Source organism: Cicer arietinum, chromosome 7 (assembly GCF_000331145.2).
Source record: "Cicer arietinum cultivar CDC Frontier isolate Library 1 chromosome 7, Cicar.CDCFrontier_v2.0, whole genome shotgun sequence".
NCBI classification, from domain to species: Eukaryota; Viridiplantae; Streptophyta; class Magnoliopsida; order Fabales; family Fabaceae; genus Cicer; species Cicer arietinum.
Genome location: NC_021166.2, coordinates 24,034,194 through 24,047,200, shown reverse-complemented (window position 1 = coordinate 24,047,200; position 13,007 = coordinate 24,034,194). Strand labels below are relative to the sequence as shown.

General features: G+C 31.6%; 2 protein-coding genes across 3 annotated transcripts in view; both read right to left on the bottom strand.

The window, feature by feature from the left end:
* Nucleotides 1-6,291: 6,291 nt before the first annotated feature.
* On the bottom strand, nucleotides 6,292-9,385 carry LOC113787791 (small ribosomal subunit protein uS19m-like). 2 transcript variants are annotated; one of them, XM_027337114.2, is made up of 2 exons: nucleotides 9,175-9,385; nucleotides 6,292-7,045 (listed from the first exon to the last, which is right to left on the bottom strand). In XM_027337114.2, the coding sequence occupies exon 2, from the start codon at nucleotides 7,042-7,044 to the stop codon at nucleotides 6,664-6,666; it is 381 nt and encodes a 126-aa protein (XP_027192915.1). In that variant the 5' UTR covers nucleotide 7,045; nucleotides 9,175-9,385; the 3' UTR covers nucleotides 6,292-6,663. The 2 variants fall into 2 exon arrangements, with proteins under 2 accessions (XP_027192915.1, XP_027192914.1); XM_027337113.2 differs by having other exon boundaries at nucleotides 6,292-7,049; nucleotides 9,175-9,381.
* Nucleotides 9,386-12,804: 3,419 nt separating this feature from the next.
* Nucleotides 12,805-13,007, bottom strand: part of LOC101510425 (peroxidase 6-like) — a 1,212-nt gene continuing 1,009 nt past the window's right edge. Inside the window, exon 3 of the mRNA XM_027336856.1 lies at nucleotides 12,805-13,004. Coding sequence (XP_027192657.1) covers nucleotides 12,805-13,004 — 200 coding nt within the window. The remainder of the gene's footprint in view (nucleotides 13,005-13,007) is intronic.

Below are 13,007 nucleotides of genomic sequence, written 5' to 3'. Positions count from 1 at the left end.
ATCCCTCAAAGCATCCAACTTTGTCCTGTAATATGCAACATTCCCAGATGTTTGTTTTGCAGTTCAACAAAACGTCTGTGGCATCGAGGAGATAAGCTCGTCCATATCCCATTTACAAATATCAGGAAAATGTTCATAAATCCAAGTCTGTAAATAATTGAAATATAGTAAAATTATTAAGGTGATGAAATAATTAAAAAATAATAATAATAAGTATAATAAATATAATAGTACCTGAAATAAAGATAAATATCATCCAATCTGTTTGGTTGCAGGCAATGTATTATCTCTAAGATAGTCATATAATACCACAAGTATCAAGGTCTTGAAACAAAAACAGATATTTTGCAGATACAAGAGTAAAACTTTTATCAGCTACAATGGTACACCCTACCAAATGAAGTATGTATGCCCTCGCTGCACAGTCATATCGTCCTTCATGAAGTTTCTTGAAAAATACCTCTTTCAACCACTCAAAACTATACGAGGCACCTCTATTGGTCCTAGTTTCAGTGACAGCTTCATCATATGCAACTCCCAACAACTCAACAACAGCAGCAATTGACAAATCTTCATTGACATTTGCGGGAGGTGTGAAAAACTCTCCAGAACATGGGATGCTCAAAAGACCCCTAACGTCGTCAAGAGTAATAGTCATTTCACCGAATGGCAGGTGAAATGAACTAGTCTCTGCATGTCATCTCTCAGCAAAAGCAGATATCATATTACCATCAATCATATGCAAACTACATCTTCTCAGAGGACGTAATCCAGATATAGTAATCCAATGATCTATTTGAGCAGGTAATTGATATCTGATATCAATGAATTTGTCTTGCTTTTTGCCATTTGAAACAACTTTCAAGGCACATTTATCCTGTTTAATTAAAAATAACACACAATTACAAATACATTATACTACAAATATATTATAATATGTAATAAAATAAATTATTTACTAACATGTCCATTCCACACGTTAATTGCAATATGGTGCTCATAATCTTTAAGGACAGAAAGATCATAAGGACCTCCAGGAAACATTGGTTCTTCAGGTTGGTGCTGCTGACCATGTTCATCATCAAACTGCTGCTGATCATGTTCATCATCAAACACATGATCTTGTTGGGGCTGGTCATCATGTTCTTCATCAAACACAGGATTTTGATGGGGCTGCTCATCCTGGGGCGTCTGCCTTTCTTCATTTCTCTTTCTTCTTTTTTCAACAGCAGCTCTCCTATTTGATTGTATAGGAGGTCGAACTCGAGAATGATCAACGTTAGTTTTTGCTCCTCACAAATAAAATTCAATAAAAAAAATTAAAAAAAAATTATATAAAACAAAAAAATTAAAAAAATATACACTGTACTGGAAATTTCAAAGAGATATGAAACTTCCGGTGAACATACTGGAAATTTGAAATTTCCGGTAGTTATAAATGCATATCGGAAATTTCAAAAATGAAATTTCTGGGAATCCATCCGGAAATTTCAAATTTTCGGTATTAAAAATGTATACCGGATTTTTCAAATTTCCGGTGACCCTTCCCGAAAATTTCATTTTTGAAATTTCCGATAAATTTTTTTTTTCCTCCAATACTTACTTTTTCGGATTTTTCAATGTGGGGGTACAACTGTTTTGGTTTTTCGTTTTTTTTTTGTTTTTACTAATTTTCTTAAGGTTATTTTGGGTATTTCAATCAAAAAAAATTTAATTGGGGATACAAGTTTAATTGGGGGTACGAAAGCCAACAGTCTTTTTTGTTTACTACCTCTAGACTACTTCCTTTGGGATGAGACTTATGCCTTTGGGCTAGAACTACTGCCTTTGGACTACTTTTTTTGTCTTTATTGCTTGTTTTATTTCATAGGATCATCTAACCTTGTTTAATATTTAGTATTAAATTTTAATTGTTAAATAAAAAACAAAAGCATAAATATAATCAAATATTTAAGGGATAATTAGATGTGATATTTTTTTTCAATCTTTGAGTTGTTAGGATATAAATTGTAACATCTTGATAGTTCTAAACCTATTTTCACAAAAAAATTAATCGATAAAAAATTATTTTTAAATGGTTAACTATATGTGATTCTTTTTCTTCCTCTCTATTCTAAGCACACTTTTATTTCAATATTACGTTCGTAAAAAATAATTTATATTTGTATTTATTAATAAGGAGAAAATAAATATTTTTTAAGTAAATATAAATTTTGCACAATTATTTGCATGGAATCATTTTTTAATGGATGTTTTAGGATGTTAATATTTTTCTTACGCATAATCGACTCCTGAACTCAAAATTTAGTTTCAAAGATCATTTTTCTGTTTTTTTTAAGGTTTTCCAAATATTTTCTCTATTTTAAAATAAACTTTTGTGGCGACTTCTTTAAATTCAAAAAACAATCACCAAGACTATCGGGAACATCGAGAGTTGAGAAGTTAATACTACCTCCTTTGAGAAGAGTAATTTCCATAGATTAGGTTAGTAGATCAAGAATAAGTAAACATAGTGTCTACATTGTATTTTATTTCGCGATTAGTTATTAAATGTCCAGTTTTGAATATTTTTATTATTAAAGATTTTCAGTTATAAGTAAAGATGGGAATAGGCTAAGCTCAAGCTATTTTTAAAGCCTATTTATTTCAATAGGTCAGACTCAGGCTTATAAAAAAAACCTATTAGGCCTAACAAGCCGGCCTATATATATTTTATTGTTTATTAATTTTATTTTTTACTATTATTTTTATAATATTATTTTTTATTTTAAATTCTATATATTAGGTAATCACTCAGTAATCATTCCATATTCGGTAGTCATTCCATATTCGGTAGCCATTCAATTAGTCAATCACTCAGTAGTCGTTCCATATTTATTTGAGAGGTAATAATGAGTGCATTTGTTTCAGAAAAAATATATATTCTTTGAAACCAAAAATTATTTTTTATGGTTTAAATGATGTTTGTTTCATATTTTTTAAAAATCATTTTGTTAGAAAATTTATTTTTTGTTTAAGATATATAGATATGTACATTGATATTGGTATGTGGAGAGTATGATGTGGTATGAGTAGAGCATTTAAATGTTTTAATGTGAATAAGGTTTTTAAATAGGTTTCCAAGTCAGGTCAGACTTTTAAAAAGGTCAGGTCAAACCGATAAAAAAGTCTATGATAGATCGTAGGTCAGGCTTAGGCCTAAAAAATTAATCATAGGTCAGACTTAGGTCTTTCAATGTCTGGTCTGACATGACCTATTCTCACCCCTAATTGTAAGGACTTATTTTAAAGATTTCATAATATTATTTCTTTTTGACAATTAAATATTTATTATAGTAACTTATTCTCTTATATAATATAATTTTTTTTGTTATGACCTCAATTGTTATACCAACGTAACTAGGTGTTACATTTTGTGTATCAGAGTTTGATTTTCGACAAAATATATTTTTATAAAGAAATACCATTCAAAATATGTAACTCTTTTTTTAATTCCAAATTCTTAAAATAAATGTACTATGAAAGTTTAAAGGGTGGGATTACTTATCCCTTGAAGCGTTCTTTAGATAAAAAATTATGTCGCTATAAATAGCTTATTAGAGATAAAATGAATGGGGAATTTGAGTAGTGAAAAAAAATAAATGGACCATAACTATGTGAAAATATTACAGAAATAGTGACATTTTGGGTTTTTTTTAATCAATTTTCTCAACTCAAAAGATATCTAAACATAAAGAGACCATTCTTTACATCATTCAAATGACAAAACACTTGTATAATCTATTACGAGCTGTTGTCCACATTTTCCTTTTTGAGTATGTGTCAATGAACCAACCATTGTTGTGTAACCCAAATGAATCAAGGATTTGTGTCCACAAACATAAGTTTCTTCCTTTCCATTGGCAACAATAGCTCCAACAAAAATAATAGTATTCTTATGATTATTAACACTCGAGAGTTTCAAAATCAACTTTTCTTACTTCTAAAGGTTGAGAAACACAAGAAAACACGAGTTTGAATGTGTTTATTGTTTTAAAACTTTTTTGTGTGACTAAACTAAAGTAAAGAAAGCAAAATAGGTAAAGGAAATAGAATGTAAAAACACAACAATTTATCATAGTTCACTATCAACACGGTAGCGACGTCTATTCCCTTCCACCTAAAAGATTTAATCTACTAAACCATTACTGAATTGAACTTAAACACCTACTAGTCACACGAATTGTGTTCAATCTTCTCATTTTCAGCTTAGTATCGTAAAGTTGTTGAGGAAAGGCATTCGTTATCGGGCTAGCTTACAAAGTTCAATCAATGTGTTCGCAACTTCCATCTTAGTATCATCAAGCCGTTGAGGAAGACAACCACTACCATGCTTGGTTACAAAGGGAAATGTTTAAGTTTTCTAAAAAAATCTTCTCAAGAGATTGTTTTCAAAGTAATCTTTGAATTTTAGCATTTAGATACAATAGATTATGCAGAACAGATGTATTGCATGTTGTGTTGTTCTTGTTTAAGTTGTTTATTCTTGTGTCTTCTTCAACGAGGAGTTCACGTCCTTATATATATCTTTTTAGGGTTTCTGGCCTTTGACCCGATTGAACAAAATCATCGTGTATATCATGAAGTTTCCAAAGCAATTCTGTAATTTTGTATTGAATCTTTCATCATTTTTTAGACGAATCCTAATCAATAATTCAATGTATCTTGGTAAGAAAGCAGAGGAAGCAGAGGATACGTTAATCAAAGCAAGTCTCATAGACCATCATCAAACAAAACATATTCAGGGTGATTATTAGAGGTTACAGAGAGCTTTTTCTTCTTCAGAGCAATGACTTTATCTAATCATTGACCTTCATCAGTGCATTTGACTTCGTCAGATGGTTGACTTTCTTCATAGCGTTGACTTTCTTCATAGTCAGACGATCAAACACTTGATGTGATTATCAAAGGCAGAGGCAATCACTTGCTTGCCACGCTTATCAGAGGCATGCAAACAGACGCTTGTTGCATTCATCAAAGGTAGACGATCAAATGCATATTGTAGTCATTGAAAGGAGACGAATCATAACATAGTTGCATACATAAGAGGCAATTGAGCTAGAGCATTCTTGTGTCACCAGAGTCAACTAAGCAGAGCATTACTTGCATTTCTAGAGGCAACTGAAACAGAGTGTCACTTCCATCACCAGAGTAAACCGAAGCTTGCTTGCATTATTAGAGTCAACTGAAGCTTGTAACATCAGAGTCACCATATGAGATGCGTGCACTAGACTAAGAGATGCAGAATGAAACGAAGTATTGGTGTTTCCTTTTTCTTAGTTTGATCACCAAAGGATATAGCATAAAATCCTACAAAATTCACTTGATCTAAGAATTGCACACTTAATCGAAACATTAGTGCTTCAAATTGTTTCGACAAATAGATTTTGCTATCATCAAAACAAGTAGGGCCATGGTTCTTCAGCCAACTTGGTTCTAACAACTTCATGGGAGTTAAACCCCTTTAGGTCCATGCCAACAATGTCCTCAACACTATTAATGTTCAAATATTGAGTTCTGCACTTGAGTTATATGAATGATATACATCGGCCACAAGTGACTGCTCTTTGGTTTGCTCTTGTATGCTTCAGCTCTTCACAAAGAAAGATGCCATCACTTTTAAATTCATCATAATTCATACCAAGTATTTTCATTGCTGACTGCAATGTTGTTTAAACCTAGTGATGACATTGACATTATGAGCTTCATTTCCCAATGCACAAAATACGTGCATAGACAAGACAGTCTCAAAGGAACCTAACAATTAATTTCACCTGATGGCATCTAGCTGCCCTGCCACCCATTATGATTTTAGGATACATTCAACCTTAAAAGGGTTCAAACACATGCAAATTCCTTGTATAGAATACACCCAAAAAAATCCTTGTATAGCAACAACACTCTATAGTCTATATCGCTATCTCTTGAAATCTGAAGTAATAAGATATTCTACTTCTACCTTGAAGATTTTATCATTAAACAATTATGACATGTATGTTTTCTTTTTCAATACTAACCAACAGAAAAGGTATTTCACCCTCCAATCCATTTATTGTCACCTTATGGTGAGCAAGTTTTTGAAAGCTAAGCACCATATTAACTACAGTAAAATTTGAACAATTATGTTTGAAAAACATGCTCAGGAAGAACAGCCATCTCGTTACATATAAGTTATAACAACTTAACTGAAGTACATTGGCATCAATTACACTGTTAATTTTATCTAGTAGTGTTCAAGCTTGCAACAATACATAAAATCAACTGAATAATCTCATCTTCTCTATCTTTATTTAGATTAGGTACAATATAGCCAAATACACAAAAAAAAGATACGTCATAAAGGACACACCTATGCTGTGGCAGGACATTCAACACAAACAAATAACCATAAAATACACACTCACATAACCATAAATTGATCAATCAGTTGTTGTGTTAAATTAGAACAACAAAAATGTAGAGACCGCAAAGTCAATGAACCTACTTGAACAAACAGCAGTCATTGTCAAATTTCATGAAATCCTTATTGACAATACTCAAGTCAAATACTTCAGATAGAAAAGAAGCCATACTCTTTATCCACATTGATGTAAATTACTGCATAATATAAACCATGTAAGAAAATCACTTCTTTTTCTTGAGTTGTTTAACTTTGGCATTAGGTTGGTCTCTACTTTTGCGTTTCCTAGTGAGTGCAAACTCTCCAAACTTATGACCCACTTTTCCCTCAGTGATCTTACAACGAATGGTGGTTTTCCCATTGTAAATTTTGACCTGGGAATCAACAAATTCCGGCAAGATGGTGGATCTCCGTGACCAAATGGTCTTGTTCTTCAAAAGTTCAGGGTTCTTTTTCATCTTGTACAGGAATGCATCTATAAACGCTGGTTTTCGCGACACAAGAGAAGCAGACGGTGTCAGCTTCTTAGCAACAGCATTCGCAGCATCACCGGCGATTCCAAGAAACTGCTTGTTCAGAACACCAAGCAAGGCTGTAGGCCTCATTCTTCCTAACAAAACTCAAAATTCAATCAAATTCAAAACCATAAAACTAAACTTCAGAAAATTGATCCAAAATTGGGTTACCTCATGGAGCATATGGGAAAAAAAGATTGCACAATTTAATTTATGAAACACAACTTAATGACATACCTAATACCTCTGAAACGTGGAGTTTTTTCTAAAATAGTGAAGTGCCCGTACCAGACATTTTCCTGGTACCAATACTCGTACAGTATTTATGGATACAGTCATTTTCCTGATTATGCCATTGCGAGTAGAATTGGTGATTTTCTTATATTGAGTTTATATGTTGTAGCCAAACATAATATTTTTACTATTTACACTTTTATTGTGATTTTGTATGGTGAATTGAACAATTTAGTTCTCGTAGTTAAATTATACGAATAAATTCACATTTTTTTATTGATGTACCCGTATCTTGATTTTTTTTTTAAATATTGTATTTCGTATAGAGGTGGCAAATTGGATGGATTTGGATTGTAATGGATTTATCAAAACAATCCATTTACAATCCACTATAAGTTCTTTAAAAAATCCAATTCAATCCAGCCATTAAAAATAAAATCAACCCAATCCATCCATAAAATTAATTAAAATTATGATTTATTAATAATTAATAATAGTTGCTCCACTCGAGTTATTCTGCCCCTTCACTGCCCCCGTGCAACTTCAGCCCGTCCCCAATTGACCGGTCTGCCCTCAATTTGCCCACACTCGAATCGCCCTGCCCTCAACCCCAGTTTACCCCTGCTCAACCCGACCTGTCTCGCTTGGCCCCAGACCACCCTCGTGTGACCCTAAATCCATCCCATCCAATGCAATGCATTGGTGAGTAGCTCACCAAATGAAGGAGCACATGCCATCTCATGCACCGCATGGCTTTCAAATTTTAAAGACGGCACATGAACGGAGCAGGAAATCATGTGGGACACTATGGTCATTCCACAAATATAGGAATCCTACCAAATTGGTGACACTGGCAATCAACTAACATATACAACCCCCCTTCAATTGCACACGGATGCCTATGAAATTGTGATATGACAATGTTGTCAAGAAAACAAACTCTTGAGTCTATCTTCTGATACTATTATTGTATATTACATACAGTAAAAAAAGTATATTCTGTAACTACTATATTTTTATTTTATATTATTCCTTTTTTTGGCAACAATGGCAAGTTAAAAAAGTATGTTCTTTTAGAACTAGGGACTGAACTTTCATCAACTTCATTCTCAACTTGATTTAGGGGAACATACTCTTCAGTACACATATTGCCTCTATAATTTTCATTTTACTAATTAATTTAAGCATGGCAATGGACATGTATGTTCTGTAACATATAGCACACCCAATACTTAGAAAGACACACTAGACCAAGCAAAGTAGTCATTTTGATCGTTTTGGTCAGTGAAATTAAATTAAAAACTTACAAACATAACCAATCATATTATACCAACAACACCCATTAAGCATACAACTCATTCATTACTAGTATAGTAGATTGCTACGTTTTGAGAGCAATGTTCACCACCCATTCATTCCTAACCAAAAAAAAACAATGCCAAATACAAAGTATCTTACTCCTCCCTCCCTATCTACACTGTAGTACACCTAGGTCAGACATAATGAAATCAGTGAATTACCAACTCAATGGCCTTTGTTTAAGCCACTTCTCTTGCCTTTCAACCTACTCTCAATTTAATAATATGCCTTATTATTTCTTTAGTTAAGAACCTTCACTGAGCAGAATTTTGATTATGCTTCTTCCCCACAAAAATGTCAAAACTAGAATTAAAACAATTCCTTGAACAAACTGAGCATCTATTTACCAGTTTTATGCTCTTTTACTTTATTGACTAATCCTTATTATGTACTTATAAGAGAAAATAAATTAAAAACCTGTCTGAAATGAGAAATTGAAACCTTGGAAATTGAAATTTTAGATTACCACTCATATCAGCTCAAAAACAGAACAAATCGCAAACCCGCCGCAACAACATTCAGCGAGCAAGAAAAAATAGCGAAAAAAATGACACTTAACAAGCAAGATCACCAAAATAAAAACTGAAATCGTAAACCGAAATGATTTGGAAAGAGAATGGAACTTACTTGCTACTGCAAATGGTGAAGTGAAGCGAGAGAGATGAAATTAGGGTTAATAAATTTGGGGATTAGGGTTGGTGGAGGGCAGTAGCGATGAAACGGGTTTAAGAAATGCAAAAAAAAGTTTCTCAGCGTTTCTGGCAGTCGAAGGCGATGTCTAATTGCATTTTCATGATACAAGGCCAACGAGCAAAACCACATGTAAATGAATTTAGTATAAATACATAAGTGTGTACCCTAGTCCCTATACAATATTACAATCCACACAAGAAATAATAAATAATAACTTCAAAACTGTTAAAATTTTAAGTTTACCGGTGAGTTGATTCACATATCAAATGAGATCAAGTGAGGTAATTCACATAAGTTGAAAAAATAAAAAATGAAATATGACGTTGTGTGGGTAGATTCACACGGTTGTGCGTTAATTTACAAAATATCTCGATTTGCAAAATTAAAAACATTTAAAAAATGGTTTGAATTGAGTTTCAAATTATGTCAATACTATAGGATCATCCTTCAAATATAATGTATGTTAAAACATGTGATTAAGTTTATGGAAGATAAAAACTTCTTTTTTATGCATTATTTCTTGATCAAGTAATATATGCAAGAGTTAGAGAATGAAAATCAACAAAGCACAATCACAAATACGATTTAGACTAAACAAGTTGACATCACTAAAACATTAAATCTAAAATTAAAACTAACCAAGGAAACACATTACAATTACTAAATGAACATAAAAGATTAAGTGAATGCACCATTTTTATCGATATCAATATTCTCCTTCTCCATAATTATTTATTTAAAAATTTATTTCGTTTATCAATTGTATGCTCCAATAATTTCTTTAGTGACTCATTTTTTTAAAAACAATGTACAAAAATTGAAGTGAAAAAATTATAGTTAATTTATTATAATTGTTATCGTTTTTGTGTTGGCGATATTCAATAAAACACTAACTTTACTTGATTCTTGAGTTACAAACATATGTTTCATTAATAGTATGTATAATAAAGGTTTAATTGCACTTTTGGCTCTCTAGTTTCTAATTTTGCGATTTTGACCCTCTAGTTTCAATTGAGTGATTTTGACCCTCATTTATCTTTAACAAAAACAGCGACATGATGTGCAACGGTTATAAAATCAACCTCATTACATATGTTTCAACCTTCCTTCCTCATTTTTCACATTGCTCACATAACTTCATCATTTTTGTTGCCTCTAACGAATGCAGATATGCTCTAATTTGTCTGCCTTCGACAACTACAATATGCATATATTTGTTTGTCTTTGATAATCTTGGCAATCAAGTGATTGTTTGTCTCTGATAATCTTGACAAGCAAATGATTATGTGTCTCTGATAATCTTGACAAACATGTAATTGTTTGCATCTGAAAATCAAATCAAACACATGTTCATCTGCCTTTGATTTATACTGTATACTCTGATGAAAATCAATGTGTTGAAGAAAATCAACCTTATGATGAAAGTTAATAATTTAATGAAAATCAACGCTATGAAGAAAATCAATACTCTAATGAAAGTCAATGATATAAGATAGTCAATGATCTGAAGACGACAATTTTGCATAACCCCTAATAATCACCATGGGTAATCATTTGTTTGAAGGTTTGAGACATGTTAATTTACTGATTCTTCAAAATAGAATGATATATTTTTAGAATTAAAATTAAAATAATTATATTTTTTTATATTATTTTTGTTAAAGAAGTCACGTGACCACTTTTTAAAAATCCAACGTAACCAATTTATCCAATACCAACAAGACACATCAATTAAAGATACACGTCAGGATCATTTAGTAAAAAATTTGTCAAAATTTGGGTGGGGTATGAAATTGGAGAGGATAAACTAAAGGTCAAAATTGCTCATTTGAATTTAGAGAGTCAAAATCGCACAATTTAATTAACTATGCAACTAAACCTACAATAAATTATGATTTTTGTTTTGTACCTCAATTTTGTACGAGGAATTACAAAAAATATATTAAAAAAAAAGTCATATTGTATTTTATTTCATTTGATATATTTGGCAAGACATCAAAAAAGGTCGTTAGCCCCTAAATTGAGCCTATCTTCTCATTGATTATTTGCAAAGTGTCTAATTTACATAAAAAGAAATCTATAACAAACAAAAATGAATAAAAAACAACAATGCAGACAGCAGCTCAGGGCTGCACCCCTCTTCCTTCTTTTCAGTTCCATGTTTTGAGCTTCATCATCATGTGTTCACTCCATGAAAAATTGCAATCCCATCCTTTACTAACTACTCCATCATTTCCGAAAGAAAAAAAAAATTAAAAAAGACCAAAGCTAAATTTAATATTATAAATACAGATTAATCAAGATTCAGTAGCGATAAAATGAAAACAAAATCAGAACAGGGTGATTTTTCTGTATAAAGAAAAAAAAATCCATCAAAATTAAGAGGAATAAAAAAATAGAGAGAAAAATCCATCAAAACATAGAAACTAAACATAAGGAGAAAGAAATCAAAATAAACCATTTTTAAGGTCTTTAACAGAGGGAATCCAAACCATGTTAACAACACAACCAACATAAATCAAGGAAAAAATAGAACAAAGATGAGGAGAAAAGGAGATAACTGTTGCCATATATTGATTTGATTTGTCTGACTAGTTTCTTTTAGTGTGTGTAGGAAGCAAGTATTGCAGTGCGTCATTAACTTTGAGCATAAAAATCACAAATTTTAATTTTTATTTGAAAGTTATCAATTTTAGATGCAACATCAAATGGGTTTAAGATAGTTATATCCTTTTTTTTTTTTTTTTTTATTCTCCAAATACCTTACTCTGAAACAATATTTCTGGAATGCCCTACTTTTTCGTTCCTTTAGAAGTCGTTTCCTGGGGAAGCGACCTCTTGAAGAGGAAATTTTTTAATGCTAACAGGTGGTCGTTTCCTGGGGAAGCGACCTCCCACTGGTTTTTTTTTTTTTTGTTATAACTATTAAACTAACTTTAAAATATAATAAACAAAAAAAAACAAATCTAGTGGGAGGTCGCTTCCCCAGGAAACGACTCTGTTAGCATTAAAAAATTTCTCTTCAAGAGGTCGCTTCCCCAGGGAACGACTTCCTGAAGGAACGAAAAAGTAGAGCATTCCAGGAATATTGTTTCAGAGTAAGGTATTTGGGGAATAAAAAAAAAAAAGAGGATATGACCATCTTTTTTCCACATCAAATAGCTACAAATTTTAATTAGAAAATAGAAATTTTAATTTTTTTGGAAAAAATAATTCGAAGAAGAAGAATTTATTATTAATAATGTATCATAAATATAATAGTGATTTTACAATTTTTTCGTAAAAAATTTGAATTACGTCTATTAAAATTACTATATCAAACTTTTATTAAAAACTACTGAAAATATTAAAGTCAATTCTACATCTTTAACTCCAAAAGTGAACCAAACATACATTTACACAAATTTTCACAAGGAGTTATATTACACTTTCTCATTTATCTCTAATTTTCATTTCTTTCAACGTTTGAACTGTATCTCAACAATAATTCCCACCAAAAGACAAAACAAAAACATGTACAACAAGAAACAAAAGAAAAAGAAAAAAACATCTCCAACTCTCAACTCAATTAACATCAAGCTCATTGAAAGAATCACACCTATGTCGTACCTCTCCTGCTTTCCCAACCTTAACATTCATAACACTAACCTTACGCATTGCATGACCAAAATCCTCAAAGAACTTTTTTTGATTTTCAGCATACAAATCCACAAACGGTTTTGTCCTGTTGTCTACAGCCATCAAACTATCAGTAGCCAAAAGACCTA